General features: G+C 33.7%; 2 protein-coding genes across 3 annotated transcripts; both read left to right on the plus strand.

Moving 5' to 3' along the window:
- The first annotated feature begins 541 nt into the window (after positions 1-541).
- LOC106787967 (oxysterol-binding protein 1) lies at positions 542-11,123 on the plus strand. 2 transcript variants are annotated; one of them, XM_014750770.1, is made up of 11 exons: positions 542-1,130; positions 3,136-3,201; positions 4,615-4,820; positions 5,034-5,287; positions 5,656-5,848; positions 7,709-8,004; positions 8,077-8,315; positions 8,398-8,674; positions 8,764-9,143; positions 9,239-9,459; positions 9,540-11,123. In XM_014750770.1, exons 1-11 carry the CDS (start codon positions 1,003-1,005, stop codon positions 9,680-9,682), a joined length of 2,403 nt encoding a protein of 800 aa, XP_014606256.1. In that variant the 5' UTR covers positions 542-1,002; the 3' UTR covers positions 9,683-11,123. The 2 variants fall into 2 exon arrangements, with proteins under 2 accessions (XP_014606256.1, XP_014606257.1); XM_014750771.1 differs by lacking the exon at positions 3,136-3,201 and having other exon boundaries at positions 545-1,130.
- A 1,863-nt stretch (positions 11,124-12,986) lies between these two features.
- LOC106787970 (14-3-3 protein epsilon) lies at positions 12,987-20,042 on the plus strand. The gene is made up of 4 exons (XM_014750784.1): positions 12,987-13,240; positions 17,939-18,245; positions 18,610-18,953; positions 19,126-20,042. The coding sequence occupies exons 1-4, from the start codon at positions 13,177-13,179 to the stop codon at positions 19,179-19,181; spliced, it is 771 nt and encodes a 256-aa protein (XP_014606270.1). The 5' UTR covers positions 12,987-13,176; the 3' UTR covers positions 19,182-20,042.
- Positions 20,043-20,241: the final 199 nt, after the last annotated feature.

The following is a 20,241-nucleotide window of genomic DNA, read 5'->3' on the forward strand; positions in this document are numbered from 1 at the left end:
AATTCCTCACACGTCTAATCAATATAGCGCGTTACATAAGAACTGTTATTCATTTTATTGTTTTAAAATCGATTTATAATATCGTAAAAAAATGAATCTTATTATATTTAAATAATGCAAATCAATACAGTAATTAAAACAGTTTTTTTTTAAATTGATCCTTATGTTTGAAATTAATAATGATCATGTTATATAAATCACAAAATACAATAAAGGAATGAAACTAATTTTCGAATAGATAAATAAAAATAAAATTTAAAGATACCGCACTTACACCTACGTAATGTGTATTTAAACATTATTGCATAGACGTGCATAATTAGTGTTCGTAAGATAGTTAAATTTAATTATAGTATCGATTTTTGTACAAACAATAAATAGTTAGGTACAGGTTTCTAAAGATATCGGAATTAATTGGACAATATTGGCTATGTTATTGGGTACTTGTTAATTGTAATAATATGCTTAATTCTTTAGTGAGGATCGTAGAATAATCGGTAGAAATAATTTATGTATTAGTATCTGAAGAGATTTCGTGTCAAGTAGAAAAAAAATCGACGTAACAGATACGAACCGCTTGACGTAGTTAAGTAAAAATCCGAGAGTAACATATAATTACTCGTGAATACGTTTCTATACGTTCTCACGTTTTCAGTAAGAAAGATATGTTACGTCAGATAGATAGTAATAAAGGTTAGGCGCCGTCACAGAAGAACGTGGCGGCTTTATCACGCCGAGCAATAGAGAATCCATACTGTTCGTTTAAAAAAAGAAAATATTTTGATCTCAAGGCACGTTTAAATTGATTCCTTATCGTTGTTGGTAATATCAAACTAAATAATTGTGTGTAAATATAAAATTTCAATCTCAGACCAGACAGTTTCTGTCGGCCCGAAGGATATATCAAAATGGTGGCTGTACAAGACGAGTGATGTGTATGCAGATATTGGAGCGCATTGTAATTTCAGGAAAAACGCGTCTAAGCACGCTACGTATTAGAAAATGGGCGATTCTAAGGCTCAACATGGAACACAGGAGATGAAAGGATGGCTTTTTAAATGGACCAACTACTTGAAAGGTTATCAGAGAAGATGGTTTGTCCTGTCAAACGGCCTTCTGTCATATTACAGGTAGTCCGTAGTAAAATCACTTTCTCCCTTACTAATCTGTTCTTCCTAGCTCGTATGATTAAATAACGCGAAATTTCTACAACTACTCGTGCTATGTTGTATGATCAAAGTTTTTCTGTAGGATAGAAAGTAACTGACAAAAAGCAGAGCTTTTCCTTCTACAGGGTTAGGTTATGACCCCATTGATCATATCGATGATTTGAAAATAAATCTCCTTTGCATATATAATTCATTATATATTATCATTTGATATTAGTCTACACTGTTGCGATGAGCATAAGGAAAGTTTTGATGACATTTTAAGCGTTACTTCAAATAAAATCCCACCACGTATATTCTATGGATTATTAAAACATTTATGAATTCTACCAATTAGACAAAAAACTCATCAGAAATGTAATCGTAATAAGAAAAACATAGTAATGAAGGATCTGAAAACACAGTTCTATATGTAAAATGTCAATGTGCAATATCTCAATCTTGACACCTTGATCGATTTATGAAAACTTTCCTTTGTAGTAGGTAAATGAATGTAATTATTTGGTCATTATTAATATTATTTTGCAGTAGATCCATTTGAATTTAAAGCATTGATTTTACAAATTTTAGCTTATTTAATTTATTTCATTATAATTTTTGTTTGCATCCAGAGTCATTCTAAGACTTGTAAGATAATTTGTGAAATTTCTTTTTTGTTTTTTTTTCTAAGTTAAACAATAATTATAAAATTTGTTGAGATATTGTTCTTTTATTATGTAGAGTATTATATTACAAATGTTAGATATTTTATGTTGAAAAATATGTATTGGAACAGCTCTGCATTTTATATATTATGATAGATGAACATGCCTGCAATTTTCTTTATTTTCTTTTTGTTAAAATATGAATAGCATAAATGATAAAAGTAATTGTTTTAAAATTGCATAAAAATTATTAAAAAATGCATGACAGTAAGAAACCTATGCAGATATAACTGTACATTTGACATGATGGTTTATCCAAGTAATTTTAAAACTAAATCGCAGTATTTATATCCCAATTTTCTTATTCACAAATAATATCTAAAGCATGCACATATGGGAATACATACTAAAATTCTTCAATATATCTATTATAGATAGAATAATGTACAATTATGATTAAATTCTTAAATTTGTATAAAATCTAAACAAAAATATTAACAAGTCCTGATAAAAGGAGCAGAATGTAAATATAATATGTGATATATAACATACCCAGAAAAAAAAAAATAGTTATATGTGCTGACCAATCTAAACGTCCTCGTGCTTAGATCATGAGAAATGTTTTGCCTGCTTATATTTGGATACGCGCATCAGATGAATTTTATTGTATATTGGCCTTTTCTTTTTTTCTTATTTTGGTTGATTTTACAAGATGGTATATTAAATTATTCAATGCTTTTTTACAGTTCTCACGCGAGATTGTTAATATAGATTTGTTTAATGAAAATATTTAATATAGAAAAGAAATTTGTGCTATCTGATATTTCTGAACTTAAAAATATCGTCTAATACATTCTTGATATGCATATATTTGTAAAATAAGAATGTAATGATAACATACAACGGCTATCGTCTATTGATGTTTCTGATGAAGTTGGCGATCTCGTGTTTTTCAATAAACTTTGCACTGCATTTTTAGGACTTTCAATATTTTCCCGCTTGGCACAGTTATGTGATTTGAGTTTGCAATATCTTTTTAAATAATAATGCAATATTCTGTCTTCATTTCGTTTTAAAACACAAAATTGGAAAGCCTTTTTCACACAGATCATGTTGTTCGCGCAATGATCACTAGTAATTTTATTATCGCGTTTATTTCAAAAGTTAAACTTGTGTCGCTTAGGATCCTTCGTTTCTTAATAAGAAACTTTTTTCAACGATGATATACCAATTGCTGTAGAAAGAAATAATAAAAAGTAAATTTCGCTTCTGACAATTTTACACAATGTGAACGGGGTCTATTTGTTTTATGGATTGTTTAGGGCTGAACCAACAGGGGGGCCAAAGATATCAACGCGACGCAAGCGGAGAGCTGGCAGAGCCTCCGAGTAAGTAAATTATCGAAACGTCGAAATATCCTGACTTTTCATTCAAACGAATTGTAATTAAGGAGACAAAAGAAATATTAGTTTCATTTCATTCTAAAAAGTACCTCGCATTCCATTTTGCTACATGTTAATGCGGTCGCCAGCATTCCTAATAATTTCTCCTGCTTTTTTTTTTCTTGACTTGTAATTGATGTTTTATAACTGATCAAATGTTACACATGTAATATCACACCAGTACACAAATATCATAATACTCATATACCTAGAAACCTTTCTTTACCTATATACGTAATTTACATATATACATGTATACATTTATTTATTTATTCACATAAACTACATATATGTATACGCACATATATTTTGTCTGAAAATTTTTAAGCGTTCGTCACCTGAAGACCTACACATTTATGCGTGTCCTTGGTGGCGTATGCGTGTATGTACGTACGTGCATAATTGTGTGCGTGATTTTAAACAAATGCTTTTCTTGTTGATTATTATAATAAATTAAATTTTTTAATATTATTTGCTGTATATCTTATAATTAAATTTAGTAACAATTGATTGCGTCAAGTTCGAGAGGGGGTGAGGAGAGTTGCTTATAGAATTGTTTTAAATTTAGAAGATTTATTTTGGAGATCAAACGATCTACATTAAGTTATTGGATAGCCCACTGGTCACTACTGCCTTACCTTCTTATTTATTATACTTTTTATTATCGATTATTTTTCATTAAATGAAACTAAAAGTAAAATATATTGTGCTTTTTCAACAAAATAAATATAATAGCTTAGAATTAACAAATACTTTATATCGTACGTGTGAATATTGAACAAAATTTATTATATTGTAAAAGAAATGTCTATTACCAGATCTGCTTCCATTAACTATTGTGGACAATATATTTTTTACGCGTCAGCATGATCTGTTCCTTTTTCATATAAAATCGTATAAGTTTTGCGTGATGAATTAACTCGATTGATTTAAACTGCATGAAACTATGATTTAACGATTATATTTTCTTTTTCCATAATATACCATGACCTTTGTTTCGGCGTTGCTTATATTATTTTTAATGTAAAATATGAAGTTTTTTGCGTAGGTGTAGGCAAAATAGAAATGGTATTATTACGAAGAATTTGGTTGTGGGTTTGCTTTTTTAAAAGTATCAAATAAATGCTAATTCATATATATATACTCGTCTCCTATTTTTAATGTGTCATAGTGTCACAGATTAATGCAGACAAATTGACATTAATTTTAATGGGACGAGGTTGAGTTTTGGCTTGGATAAACCTTGAATATATCGCTGAACGAATTGCAAACTCACGTCTGTCTTTTTCTGTGTCATTCGATTTTCCAACAATAAGAGGATCTCTTCAAGGGACTGTCGCATTTTAATTCTTTGTTTAGAAATCCAACGGAGATGTCTCATACATGCAGAGGCACGATATCCATGCACGGGGCCTTAATACACACTGTAGATGCTTGCACTTTTGTTGTAAGCAATGGTGGTACCCAAACTTTTCATATAAAAGCAGCGACAGAAGTAGAACGTCAACAATGGGTCACAGCTCTCGAGTTGGCGAAGGCCAAGGCTATTCAAGCCGTAGAATCTGGTTTGTATGATTTCATCATAAAATTCATCCTACGTTCTATCTCATTTTGCGATAAATACGTAATTTTAGTAAGACGTTTGTATGTTCAAGTATTCTGTTGCAATTTTAACCATATCTCCTTAACTTTCGAGTTTTTCTATATAATATTTTCCTGCTCGATAGTCGAAATAAATAAATATCTATACATATGTCTAAATGAAAATGTATTTCTAGACGAAGAAGAAGAAGAGTATCAAGATAATGACAATCAAAAAGTAGAGCAGGGTGCTGCTGTCAAAGATTTGAGTCAACGCTTAGATGACTTGCAGGCTTGTTACGATTTGATCACCAAGAGAGGATTTACTCTTCAACGAGCATTGAATGAATTGGAAACCCTAGAACCACCATATCCTGATCTAACAACCAAAATTAAAACTCTGAATGAGAAAGCTGCTCTCTTCCGTATTGCTGCCACTGCTATGATCAGTGTAAGTTCGGGTTTAATCAATCTAGTTAACGAATTCTTCCATTTCTTTCTAAAACTTCATTAAATCATATTAATAAATCATAAAATAATATTAATTCAAGGAACATAAACTACTACATAGGTATTCAACTAACAATAAGTAAAAGAGGCATTTAGTCGCTGGACATTACTTTATAGCTTAAATGGAATCTTTACGCTATTACAAATATGCAAAAATATGATATTTCCATACAGATATCGTTTAATAATTATGTTATACAATAGATAATTTAAGATATAGTCAAAATTATCTTCTATGCGTGATAAATTACTTTAGGTTTCATACCATAGGCTTGTATTTGTAGAAAGTAGGGTGAATTATGATTTCAGAAAAGCAATGACTATTTCCAATTAGCCCAGCAACAGGAACCAAAGTGGAAGAAAATGTTACAACATGAACGCGATCAGAAGGTGCGCATAGAGAAAATGGTTGAACAACTAGCTAGGCAACATTCACACTTGGAAGAAGCTGCGCAACATGCGCTTCCCTCAGTGACACCAGCGGGAGGACACAGACCTTCCCGTAATTTCATTTATTTTCCTTTTTTTAATGTGATTAGTAGTGTTTTTGCTTTTTCTTTTTATAACTACATTAAATTTTATCATTTTCGATTATGCTTACATTGCAATGTATTTAAATCTGACTACAAGCTTACATTTTATTTTTGCATAACTTGATCATTTCTATTAATTCAAAAAGAAATTCTTTCATTGTTTTAACGATATTAACTTTATTGGTCAATATTGACTCGAAGTTTAATCACGTTAATTGTAAATGTCAAACAAAAGAACTTACGGGAGAACAAGTTATAAATATTTTCAATACATCAGATAATTAATCGTCATGTTATTATTTCATAATGTAATAATTATGCAATAATAGTAATGTTATTATTGTAAACTTAAAATAACAAAAATCTAATCTTTCTCTAGGAACATTTTTTAAATATTATTTTAAAGTAAATTATTAGTATATGTTTTTGTTAAGTTAATATTATAAAATCGCGTGCGCTTGTTTTCTAAAATTCCTACCCTTTTCATTAAATGAAAAGTAATTTGAAATAAGATGGAGTGGATGTGTACATATTTAAATTATGTCTAATGTGTATTTGTTTTTTTATGCCTTTTTGATCTATTAGAAGATTAGATATCGTAGAAAGTTTTTTTTCAATATACATGCATCATTTTTTCTTAAAATCATTTCATTGGTAAAGGCCATTTTTTCGTTCACGATTTTTATGTTTCTCTGTTTTTTCAAAAATGCGCGGTTTTTTGTGTTAAGTATAGATGGCAGTTCAGTACTTATGCTTCGTTGCGTTGACGTTTTTCTCACACGGCGCATGATCTTTGCACGCAAAGCTTTTCATATGTTCATATATATATATATATATATATATATATATACACATGATTGATTACAATCTCTGAAATGATCATGTGGTGTACCTGTATAAGTGTGTGAATATATTACAAAGGGTTTAAATATGCTTTCATTTCTCTTCAAATTGGTGTTTAATTAAGCACAGATGGCCTTGTAAATTGATACTTTGATGATTTTCATTAATAGAATTTTCGTTTAATCTATCGTTAAATTGCAAGTAAAAAATATTAAATCAGTAGTCAGTCTAACGGTTTGAGATACACGATTGATGAAATCATAGATGATGTCAAAGCAATAATCGAACGACCCAGAGTGAATGTGTTATATATATATATGTGTGTGTATATATATATATATATATATATATATATATGGAAAACGATTCATAGAAATGCAGCTTCGATGAAAATTTCGAAGATCCAAATCCGTGGTTTTGTGAGCCGATCTTGTAACTTATCATAACCTTCTCGCGATATCTATTATACATATATATATAATATATCGCGTTTTAAGTATATTAGTTTATACTGATTTAATAATATGCAATTATTCCTGTTGATCGAGGCAGTACAAGTGTTCGAAAAACATTATAATATCATGAAAGTATGTATTTAACTAGCAATAAGATTTCTTTTATTCGAAAACAAATTAAATTAATTTCGTTAGAATAGGTTGTGCTATGACAGGATATTAAAATTAGGCTGGTAACTGGTAATAATCTTTTTATTCATATTTTTCGTGTTTAATTCATAATATTAATCAATTTATCTTTCTAAAGTTCTCTTTTTATGTTTCGTGAAAATTATTGATTAATCAGTGATGAATTAACATATTTCATGTTATGTATCGGTGTGTAATAGATGTTAAACATTTACATTTTAAAAGTATCATATAATTTTATTTATTTTATTTAATTATAACGCTATGGTTAATCTCAAATTTTATTTTCCTTTTTCTGATAATTATAATGGATGCTTAAATGGTAAATATCCTTTTTTAAAGATTCTGCGATAACTACTTCTCCATCAGAAGACGAAGAAGATAATGCTGAGTTTTATGATGCTCAAGAGTCAGACACATTTACATTGACTATTCCAGGAGTAGCCTCAGCCAATTCAATATCTCATCAGAGAGATCGAACTGATTCCCAAGGAAGTGATGATGGCTCTAGTTCTGAAGGAGATCCAACACCTTTGCCAGTTTCAGATTCCGCTGGAGCAGAATCATTTCTTATTGTGACCGATTCTACAGCAATACAAGCTTCTTCTCCTGTTACAAATACAGACGAGCTGGACAATGTAATTAATCTATTCCAAATGAATGAATGATTAAATTGTTTAAAATATATAATAATTTGTATTAATATACAGACGGCTTGGCAAACCAACAATGGCGGCAGCGGTGGCACCGGGTTAGCAACCACACCTAGCAGAAAAAGAAGAACTAGAGTACCTGATAAACCTAATTATCCTTTAAATTTATGGAGTATTATGAAAAATTGTATTGGCAAAGATTTGTCAAAAATTCCAATGCCCGTTAATTTCTCAGAACCACTTAGTATGCTTCAGAGGCTTACAGAAGATTATGAATATGCAGAAATTCTTGATAGGTACATTATTATAGATTTATATAATTTTTTTTCCTGAGAACTAATAATTATTGAAAATGTTAAATAATTAATGTAATTATAGAGCAGCGGAATGTACTGACAGCTACGAACAGATGGCCTATGTAGCTGCATTTACTATTTCTAGTTATTCTACAACTGCTGCTAGAACAGGCAAACCTTTTAATCCATTATTAGGTGAAACGTATGAGTGCGATCGCACAGATGATCTCGGTTGGCGAGCGATTTCCGAACAAGTTTCGCATCATCCTCCGATGCTAGCTCAACATTGTGAAGGTAGGAAATGGCGTTGCTGGCAGGAGTTCACTATGGCTTCTAAGTTTCGCGGAAAGTATCTTCAGGTAAAAAAGTTTATTGAACCTAATTACATATCTGCCTTGTTTTTTCTCAACCCGAAGAACTTCTTTTTCTACATATATATATTCTACAGGTAATTCCTTTAGGTACTGCTCACTTAGAATTTAATACAGAACAACAACATTATACATGGCGTAAAGTAACAACCACTGTACACAATATAATAGTTGGAAAGTTATGGGTTGATCAAAGCGGTGATATGGATATTGTGAATCACAAAGAGGGTGTCAAGTGCCATCTAAAATATATACCATACTCGTATTTTTCAAGAGATAATCAACGTAAAGTGAAAGGTGTTGTCATGAATTCGAGTAAAGAGGTAAAATGGGTGGTTCAGGGTACATGGGATTCGAAGATAGAAATTGCTCCTGTTATTAGTACATCGGGAGCTCCAGACAATCCTGTATATAAAACAGGACCATATATATTAGCTTGGAAACGACGTATGCCTCCGTAAGTATTGACAAATATAATCATTTGTCTGTTTGTTGCATAAGAAATGATATTTTTTTAATTTAATATCTATTTGCGTAATTTTGTTATAATAGCGATGATTGCGAAAGGTATTATTCATTTACGGAATTGGCCTGTCAGCTCAACGAACCAGAAGATGGTATTGCACCTACAGATTCACGACTGAGACCTGACCAGAGATTAATGGAGGACGGACAATGGGATGAAGCTAACGCTGAAAAACTTCGACTGGAAGAGAAACAGAGGGCTGCACGGCGTAATCGAGAACATGAAGCGGAAGAAGCTGCTTCGCAAGGTATAACAGAGATTCTACAACAATTGTTTTGAACAATCTAATGAATTAATATTATTTCATTGAGGGTATTTATTTCTTAGGTTTACCATATGAAACTTGGGAACCATTATGGTTTAAGAAACAGCAGGATCCTTACACAGATAGTCTTTGCTATATGTATAGCGGCGAATACTGGGAGTGTAAGAACAAAGGTGATTGGTCAAGATGTCCAAACATATTTTAGTTTATAATATACCAGTTTACAATTTGACCGCCCATTTACAGTAAAGAAAAGTTTGGATCTTTTAACGCGAAGTTAAATAGCGATAGATATCACGGACGCGAAGAATAATATTCATAAATATGCTGAATGTGTGATATTAGGGTTGTTATTGGGTGTGGTATAGTTTTTACTTCTTCCAATGAAGTGAACAAAAGTTGATGCTTGCAAATATGACACGTACTATATCGTATCTTTTGTACTTTTGTGTCATGACCGTGCTGACTGCTACCTGCCTTTCCTATTTTCTTCCTCAGCTGTGTCCTTCCTATTGTTTCGCTAATTTGATCAGTCATTGTAAAATTCTACAAAGCAATTGTCGTCCATATTTTGTGATTTTGTAAAAACCGAGTTCTTCGAATCTCATTGCTTAAATTTTTTCTATGAACAAGCATTTTTGAATTCTTGAAAATGTCACCAGTAAGAAACATCGTAATGATTTGTAAAATACGTATACGTAATATACCAGTTTATTGTACAGTTAGAATAGCAATTTTTCAATAGTACAATTACTAACGAGTATTCGTATCGTTCTCATAGAAAATTAACTATTTGGATTTATGTAATTCAGTATTACTATGCGTCACTGAAAGATTGAAATATCATGTCGTTTTCCTGTTTTTCTTAACTTTATTATATTCTAGCTTTCACGAAATTCTATCATATCATAGAAATGTCATTTTTTCATATATTTTAATACATGTACATCGCGGAAAGTACTTATGCAAACTGTGAAACGTATGTGTTACTGTGCTTCGCGCGATGTGATATTTGCAAATGAATAAAAGAAAGGATATTCAAATTGTGAAAACGTTGCTTGCATATATTTTAAATGAGATGGTGTCCTTCTTTGGCTCTATTAAAACACCTACTTAAAAAGAAGCAACAAAAAGAAAAAAAAAATACAAAAGAAATAAATCAACAGAAAAAAGAATCAAAACGAGATGCTGCTTTTACATCTTTGCGTTCGTTCGACTGCCACGTTTTAAATCACGTTTACGCGAATGCTCGAACAAGGGGTTGGCATCAACCAACCGCTTGACTGGACAATGCGTGTGATTTGAAGAAACGTTCCTGAATGTGCCATTAGAATCTGTGTGTAGTCACGAGGGAGTGCTAGAATAGGCTTCACTTGGGAAATACGTTGGGTAACTGGTGATAAATTTGAACATATAAAATACAGATTCGATGGGCAAGCAAGCGAAACTTTGACGCTTCCAAATTCACGGTGCCCGCACGCCTAATGAACATTCTATAATATTGAAAAGGCGTGCCGTTGACTGAACCGATACAAGCCCATTATGTCGAGGCAACGATTACAGCGTTAATAAACTGGAATCGAATTTAGGAAAGGAAGCATATTCAAAAGAAAAAGAAAGGAAGCGGTCTTAAGAGATTATAAGTTCCAAATAATTTGCAGAAAATAAGATATTAAACTATAAACACAACAACATTCGTCATTACTACAGATTCTTTTTCCAAACTATAACATAATAATATAATATATATATATATATATATATATATAAATACATAAATAAATATGTAAAATACTAAGTAAATATATATGTATGTATTTCATACATATATATTTAAATATTATATATAAAAAAAATTACCGCACGCACACATCCATACACAGGCATACGCGAGCGATTTATTCGCGTACATTGTGCATATGTATGTATGTATGTATGTCCGTATGTACATATAATAGTTAATAAAACTTATTATATATTCCTCTATAAGAAGCATACCGGTTATTACGTTTTTAGTGTATGATAATTGCCAAGTCGATTATTAACACTAGATAGACGATGTAGCCCGCTTGCAGCCAATATTTAAGATCATTGTTAATTTAAGTCTGGCTGTATCATACTTTTAATAGTTTAAATAATATCCAGAGAAAAATGATATGTCTGTATACACACAGATAAATATATAAATTAGTTATTAAATAATTAATGCAAAATGAGAAATAAATTACAAAAGCTATGACGATAAAAATCGAATAGGAAAAATGTTTGGATTATAGTGCTTGTACATTAGCCAATCGTGTGAAACGACAAATACAAAATGCTTCGCTATAAAACGATTATTTAACAATATTGCATTATACCTCGCATTTCCTATTCATTTTCCTTTATTATTACATGTATATCTACATTCGTTAGTTTAATATCGCTCGTTAATTAAAAATACTCCAAGATCATTCCCTATTATGTATTTTTTTCTAAATTCGATGTGTGTGTGAACCGTGTGGATTAATGATTATATTATATATTTATAATATATACATATTAATGTACGTACAGGGTGTCCCAAAATAAGAGAAATATTTTAGACAGCTTTATTATATCGAAACAATAAAAATATCTCGTGTAACCGTATGTCCGATTCGATTTTAAAAGATATTAAAAATATGATTCCGCATATATATATATATATATATATATATATACAAGCAGCATCTTACCAATAATAACCATCTTACTTCCTTGTTCCGTGTTCAGATGTTGCTCAGATTTGCTGGAAATTTAGTTGAATTTTTTTTTTTCCGTTGAATTTCATTTTTCGACAAATTTTGTTGTAACTCGAAAATAAAATTAAATAAGATACATGTTTATATAAATTACATTTATTGTTTAGATGTGCTGAAATCATCCCTTAAATATTTCCCAGTTATTCTGGAACATCCTGTATATGCGTACATAGCGGACACACAGACACACATACACATTTAACTTTGACGTACGTCAATGAATTTAAGTAAGAATATTACTGACAGGAATGCCATCTACTTTCAATTTATTTCGTGTTTCGAATTCCGCGAAATTTGACAATTCGACAATTTTAACATGCAAGAAAAACTTTCTCAATGCATAGAGAAATGATTCTATATTGCGTGGCAAATCTAAAGCATCCTTTAGTATATTAAATGCATATGATATTGAAATGAAATACAAAATGCAAATACACGAGTGCCATCTTTCGAGCAATGACGCATAACTACTTCCCATAAAAGAAATTTATAATGATCATAAAGAAGAATCTGGAAAGAAAAGAAGAAGAAAGGAATGTCTCTATTGAAAATTCAGGATTTAATCGACAGAAGCATGTTTGTAAGAAAGGAATAGAAAGGATGTAGAGAAAATTGGACTTTTTTGCTTTTTGGAGGGTAATTTGTTGAGGATCGTTGAGGAGGGCGCTGGTAGTAGTGACGTCACGCGTAATGATACACGGACTTGGACATGCGCCATGCGACAGGGTTTGCGTAAAGCGTCTTGCGGAGTCTGCGCGAGTCGGGAACTGCTTTCGATTGTTGGCGGGCGCCGCCATCTTGGTCAGTGAGCTTGCGAGTGGCTGTGCGAGGAGTTGTACGTATTTCGGTGAAACAAGCAATTCGTAAGATTTCCCTGAAAGCCCTTGTCTACTCGTCAAATCCACGCGCATCCAAGATGTCGGAACGGGAGGACAATGTTTACAAGGCGAAACTGGCCGAACAAGCTGAACGCTATGACGGTGAGTGGATATTTTTTTGAGTAAGAGAGCCGGCCTGGGCCAAAATGGAAATCGACAAAATTGCTAGAAGAGTGGGGCTGCTTGACTTTCCTACACCAAACCCGCCCATTAAATTTTTTAACTTTTATTCTCATTTTCTCTTACTCTGAATTTCCTATTTTTTACAAGTTTCGTTAACGAAGCTGGAATGGGATTTTTGAAGACACGTATAATGGCATCGAACCTAGCAAGATCTGTCAAAAGTGTTGGAAGAAACGTCAAGTGCGAGACTAGCTTTGCTCGCTTTGTGCCAAAGAACCGGCGAGCTTACACATTTTTTTTCTTTTGGATAACTCTTGTGTCATTTCTCATTCTTAACGATCGAACGAGCGAACAAGTTCGTACAGGAATATCGACGATCTTCCTTTTTCTCTCTCTCTCTCTCTTTTTCTCTACTCCTTTCTTTCTTTCTTCTCTTTCTCTCTCTCTCTCTCTCTCTCGTTCACTCGCTGTTCGTCTCTCCCTCTCTATCTCTCTCTCGCTTATTCGGTCGGTCGTTCGGCCGTTCGCTTGTTCGCAACGACGTCGTCAGCGCTGGAGCAACGGCGGCGGCGAGGTAGCGTTGCTAGGCGTACTGTGTTCGCTACTTGGAGGGATCCTTTCGTTCAAATAACCAGACAAATCGGAGAAGTTAAGAAATGATGCCGGCTTTACTACGACGGGGACATACATAGTAACGCGTGTGCCGCTCGTGGCATTTGGCCTTGAAGAGCACAGAGAAATCGCACAACCAATCGACGGAACCGGCTCGACCTTCGGCCTTCTCTTCTGTGCTCTCTCTTTTCTCTCTCTCTTTTCTACCTACCTACCTACCTATCCAGAAATTCCTCTCTGCTTTCCTTTTTGACGACCCTTTTGCCTTTTTCCTCGCACAACTGCACTTCTCCTCTTTGCTTTCGGTCTCCTCAAATCTTTTATATAGACGTTAGGTATCTTTTTCAAATAAAGGAGGAGAAATAGCTTCCTTTCTCATGACTGACTACTGCTCGATACTTTTATTTCCATTCACGACGTACGTGCGTCTGTTGTGTGTTCATTGTGAATGTACACATATATACATAATATATATGTACACATAGTCCAGTTCATGGATGAACTATGTATATATAAATCCATTATATACCTAATATACGTGTCATTCACACGAACGTTGGCTTGAAGCTTAGTAGAAAGTTTAAAAGAAAGTTCTGCTAAGTACGTTAGATGCCGTACTTTCTTCGTTTATATGTGTAAAGAAGGCTTCTCTTGGTAGAAGAACGTTGTAGGAATGACAAGCGCCGAGTCAAACGCCTCCTGCTTAGTCAACATCGATCGTGCGTAGAATGGGATGGATTGGGGTGGTGGGAGGGGGGCTAATAATCCTAAGAGGCTAATATTTCTCGCGCGAGATATCTATATATCGACAAGTAAAATAGACCAAAAATGCAGGAATGCGTGCATTGAAGATGAAAGGAAATGGAATCGAAAAGAAAAATATAGACTCCAATTACATTGAAGGGTTGCGGGAGCGAGTATGTGTGAGCGGTGGGATGGGGGGTAGTCAGGAGCGTGAGCGACCACGGCCGAAGGAAAGTATTGATCTGCTGCTGCGCCCGCTACCTTACGTTTCCGTATATCTCGGCCGGTATACTTCGTTCCTCGTAATTCCGTCGCTAACGAGAGTCCGATATACCTTTTATATTGGAATTCACTTCTCGAAAAGATTCAATGATATAGCATGAAAAAGATAACTCCACGCATGAAATTGTTTTCGAAGGTTACCCTAACGAAATTTGTCTTAATCATTTTGGTAAGATCGGACGTCTTCGAGTATGTATATGTAAGCGTTCACATTTTTATTTAAATAAAAAATTCGCTTTCATTAAAAAAGGAATAGACAAAGATTCCAAATATCATTTACGACTCACAGTGGAAATTCGTGTCGGCTCTCTGTAAAGTTGGCATAATTAGAATTTACTTGTATAGTTTCAATTTTGATATTGTAATATAGGTATTATTTGGAAGGGTTATTCATTTATGTTAGGTGTTTTATGCGAATTCGTTGAGGGTGCGTCCTGTGGTAGGAAGGCGCCACCATAGGTACTGTTGCTTTTTCTACCGAGCTACTATCGATCCTTCGAGAGAGAGCTGCGCCGAATTTCGACTGTGGTGGTCGCATATATGTACTCTAGTATTATATGTGCGCGCTAGTTTGGTAGGGAAAAAGATTCAAACATTCACGGTGCAAACGATATCATTTTCTCTCTCTTTGGCAGACGACTGTAGTCGTTATGCGCATGCGCGAACAATTATCTCGATAAAAGAAAGCGGAGATGGTTGACTCTTGTGCTAAAATATACCCTATTTAAAGGCTAAAGCACCTACAAATTTATTCATTTATACATATATATATATATATTCTTCAAAATTTAACATCATTTTTTTATTCTATTATGAATATTTACTATAATACAGAGTATCGTTTTATTTCTATATTACATTCTACTTTTTTTTATATAATTCAGTCTCAAATTTAGCCGCCTGCGCATAATATCTTGCGTACAACGAACAAAGCAACTTTTTGTCTCGTTTTATCGGCGACGAGCCTTCCACTTAGGGCAATACAGTACTTGTCACATATATAAGTAAAAGAATTTTATTATACACTAAAAACTAGTAATTTAAGGAAATAACGGGGTTGTCTGTACGTATAAGAATTTACAAGAGGCGAGTAATTAAAGTATAAGTACGTTCAGAGTCGATATAACAGCAAGACTAAAGAAAATCTCTTTTTAAAAGGGTGGAAAGAAATAAGAACGAATCTGTTCGCGTTTATTTTACTCTCTTATTTCGCTTTCAAGCAAAAAATGTTCTAAACGATTACACACTTATAAAAAAACTCATATTCGTTATCCATCGAAACCAACGGCTTCCAACAAGTAACTCACTTTGTCTAGTACTACTAGATTCTGTTGTATTATCAATCAAAGGGACGTTGAAAGAAAGTAGCACAGGTGTGTTAGAGATAAGGATTATCTACAAAAATGCGTTTGCGTTCAATTGATAAACGTATTCGTTCATATCAATATTTTCTTTATAATTTGCATTTTTTACTTTATCTTTTATTAATAAATGAACAAAGTTATTGACACGTCAAAATCATAAAAATGAAGAATAAAATCAGAAGCGATCATATTAATTATTAATGAAAATATAAAATTATTAACGAAACAAGAAATCAAATGGGCACCGAACTCTTCGTTTAACCGATCGTTTAATCTTATTCGTGTTTAAAAAAAATATAATTTATAATAATTCGAAGTTGAAGCTTCGAGCAACATAGTCATTTTCGTTCGGTGCTTGTTGACAATTAATCAGCCGTTTAACGCAGGTTTTCATTAGTCTCTCATCGCCAACGACGAAAACAATTTCAAGCTATAACACACACATAATTAATAAATAATTAGTTTAAATGTTAAATAAAATTTGGAAAATAAATCGGCTTTTTTTTATAAAAAATCCATTCTTGATTCGATAAGAAATGAATAGAAAATGGTGAAAGAAAAAGAACTCAATTTGCCGAGCGAACGTTGATTAATTATAACAAATAAATAGTTGTAAAAAATTAATCGAAATATTAAGAGAAATAATAGCATTTAAGAGGATCGTGTCAAATCCGATGTATTTACGATGACGCCCGACCTGCAACTGTCTCGAATAGTTTACATATCGGAGAAAAAAGTAAACATAATACGTAAGGATAGAAGTAGAGATGGAAATAGGAATAAACATAGTTCGATCTTGAAAAAAAATCGATAACGACTGTTTACCAAATTTCTTTTCGTTCGGAGTCTTGCAAAAAGTAGACTAACGGTAAGACGTGCTCCAACGGATTTATTCTTTTGTTAAGTAAATCTAGGTTTCTAATTTGGATTTTTTTGTAATTTTTCATTGTTTTTATTTTATTTTCTATCTTCGCAGCGATTCGATTATTGTCAATTTTTCCAACATATTTATTTCTATCTAAGATCGAATTATTTCTTTTACAGCTTCGTCATAAAAGATGGTCGAGAAAGCATTCACCGTGGGCCATTTTTTCTTTTTTTGCGAAACATTTTGGGAGCTAAAAAAGGGTAGATAATGAAAAAATGTAATTAATGTCACACGTCAAAAATAAGCGCGTACGTAAGTTTAAGAACGTTGTATCATCAAAGCAGCCGCATTCTATGTAAAACATTTTTCTTTTCATTTGAACGATGAATTTAGTTTGGCGTTTCGTTTGCTTCTTTTTTCGTCTACATAAGGATTTGATCGTCAATCATCGTAATCCTTTTGTTTTATTTATTTAGACATGTGTATAATAGCATATCGTAGATAGTAAAGTAAAATTTGTATTAAAAAGTCGTTATGGGTAGGAATAAATAAAAGTATCGAAGTATATCGCTCGCGCATGACCAGCAGTGATATATCTAAATAGCGAGAGTACCTTTGCGAAGTTCAAGGGTCACCGGGTTAATATATGTCAGCGTACCTTTCTTACTTGATAACGCTCTAAAAGTAAAATAAAGTATACGAGTAAAAGGATCACTCGTGATATTGCTTTCGATTAATGTTGTTGTAGAAGGGATGAAGAAGGGTTTATTTGAAACGTAGAACTTTTGTACCGGGGCTTTTTTGCAGAAATGGTCGAAGCAATGAAGAAAGTTGCCTCACTGGACGTAGAGCTAACCGTCGAAGAAAGAAACCTACTTTCCGTCGCGTATAAAAATGTAATCGGCGCGAGGAGGGCATCCTGGAGAATAATTTCTAGCATCGAACAGAAGGAGGAAAACAAGGGTGCCGAGGGTAAGCTCGAGATGATCCGCCAATACCGATCTCAAGTCGAGAAAGAGCTCAGGGATATATGCGCGGACATTCTCGGCGTTTTGGACAATCATTTGATACCTTGCGCCTCCACCGGAGAATCTAAAGTATTTTACTACAAAATGTAAGAAATCTTTTCATTTCCTTTCTTCGATCTCTACAGGATGAGTCACGTGATTTTTCTTTAAACTTCTTTTTTTCGTCTTGAAATTTTAATCAAGGCGATGAGAATAATCGATTAGCTTCGACGAATGTTGCTGCCATTGTAAATCTTCGACATTCTTTCCAACTCGTAATTAGTTCCGTGACTTATCGCAAGCATATACACTTCTCTTCTTTCGGTAAGAAAATCATGAAATCGTTAACGTAACAATATATTGATTTACTGGCGAGTTACGATCACGTGACGCATACTGTACGCGTTCCTTGTTATCTCGTATCTCTTGTAAGGATATATCCTAATCGAAGGATTTGTTAATTGTATACAGGAAAGGAGATTACCATCGTTACTTAGCCGAATTCGCGATTGGCAACGACAGAAAGGAGGCTGCGGAAAATTCCCTGGTAGCCTACAAAGCGGCAAGCGACATCGCAATGACCGAGCTACCACCGACTCATCCTATTCGTTTAGGATTAGCACTTAATTTCTCCGTCTTCTATTACGAGATTTTGAACAGTCCTGACAGAGCGTGTCGCTTAGCAAAGGCCGCCTTTGACGACGCAATTGCGGAATTGGATACTCTTTCCGAAGAGAGTTACAAGGATTCTACCTTAATTATGCAGCTCCTTAGGGACAACCTCACGCTATGGACGTCGGATATGCAAGGGGATGGTTAGTATGTTTGTCGATTAAATTCCTTGGATGCTTTCAAGGGGGTCATCATTAGCAGTAATATTAACAGCCGCGTGACTAGTTGTATCAAACCTTTCCCTATTTTTCGGAGGAAACACCCCGCATATAATACCTATGTACCACCACACTAATCTTCTTGTGGCGTTCGCAGGAGAAGGAGAGCAAAAGGAGCAGCTGCAGGATGTGGAAGATCAGGACGTATCGTAACTCTAGCTGTAGTGAGTGTAATTTGCGCATTTAAAACTGAGACACATGAAAAAAAAAAAAGCAAAAACTCTTAATAACTCGTAAGCAAAAGAAAACAATTCAAGCAGGTGACAGTTTGAAGTGGGAAGGGGAGATCTTTAGCGATCGCGTGATCTTAAGCACGCGCAACGTATGGTTACTCAAAAAGAAAATGAAAATGAAACAAAATCGTATCATTCGATCCGGAGACACACATACACACACACACGCGGGCGCGCGCACGTACGCACGCAACGGACACACGTACATATATATACGTACATATACATATACATATATAAACGCACACAGAGACGCGCATAAAACATACATTGAGTTACGGTGCACAGCAGAATTGTTGAAAGAAATAAGTTAATAATAAAAGAAAAAGGAAAAAAATACAGGCACCTTTGGGTGGTTACCACCAACGCGACTGGAAAGCATGTCTCTAAAAGAAAGAGAGGGAAAGAGGAAGGGAAAGCATGGGTGGGTGCGATTGTAAGTTCGTGTGGGTATGCGTGTATCTACGTACTTACGTACGTATCTATATGCGTGCATGCATGTGAGTAAAAAGAAGGATAAAAGCATACGGTACTCGATCAAAATTAACGTGATTTACGAATGTCGTTGTTGAAAATAAGCGAGGTCTCGGCAACAGATTCAGCGGGATATAATTAATACTTAATTAAAGGTGACAATGTGTTGAAATGAAAAAAGTGCGTGCGCGTGTTGTTGGTCTGTACGGCGGTCGTATGTACGGCTCATTTTAACGGTATTATTCACATGGACGAGCAAGCGCATCAGAAAAAGAAGAAGAAGTTAACAAGAAGATGAAGAGGAAAATGATGAAGAAGAAAAGAAGAAAAGTTCGTGTTTTTCCCATTCCCATTGTGTATACCCTATTCATTTTACAATAGGAAACAAGACACACGGCAATCGAGCTTACGGTGTGTTCGATTATTCGTTCGATTGTTCGTTCGATTGTCGTTCGTTCGTTCCTTCGTTCGTTCGTTCCTTCGTTCGTTCCTTCGTTCGTTCCTTC

This window comes from Polistes canadensis, unplaced genomic scaffold (genome assembly GCF_001313835.1).
Source record: "Polistes canadensis isolate GaletaPanama2010 unplaced genomic scaffold, ASM131383v1 scaffold_121, whole genome shotgun sequence".
NCBI classification, from domain to species: Eukaryota; Metazoa; Arthropoda; class Insecta; order Hymenoptera; family Vespidae; genus Polistes; species Polistes canadensis.

Excerpts from the sequence above, each read along its gene's own strand:
- LOC106787970 (XM_014750784.1), top strand. The coding sequence starts at position 13,177 with ATGTCGGAACGGGAGGACAATGTTTACAAGGCGAAACTGGCCGAACAA. Across the intron at positions 18,246-18,609 it reads AAAGTATTTTACTACAAAAT|GAAAGGAGATTACCATCGTT; the intron begins GTAAGAAATCTT and ends AATTGTATACAG. Across the intron at positions 18,954-19,125 it reads GTCGGATATGCAAGGGGATG|GAGAAGGAGAGCAAAAGGAG; the intron begins GTTAGTATGTTT and ends TGGCGTTCGCAG.
- LOC106787967 (XM_014750770.1), top strand. The coding sequence starts at position 1,003 with ATGGGCGATTCTAAGGCTCAACATGGAACACAGGAGATGAAAGGATGG. Across the intron at positions 8,316-8,397 it reads TATGCAGAAATTCTTGATAG|AGCAGCGGAATGTACTGACA; the intron begins GTACATTATTAT and ends ATGTAATTATAG. Across the intron at positions 9,144-9,238 it reads TGGAAACGACGTATGCCTCC|CGATGATTGCGAAAGGTATT; the intron begins GTAAGTATTGAC and ends TTGTTATAATAG.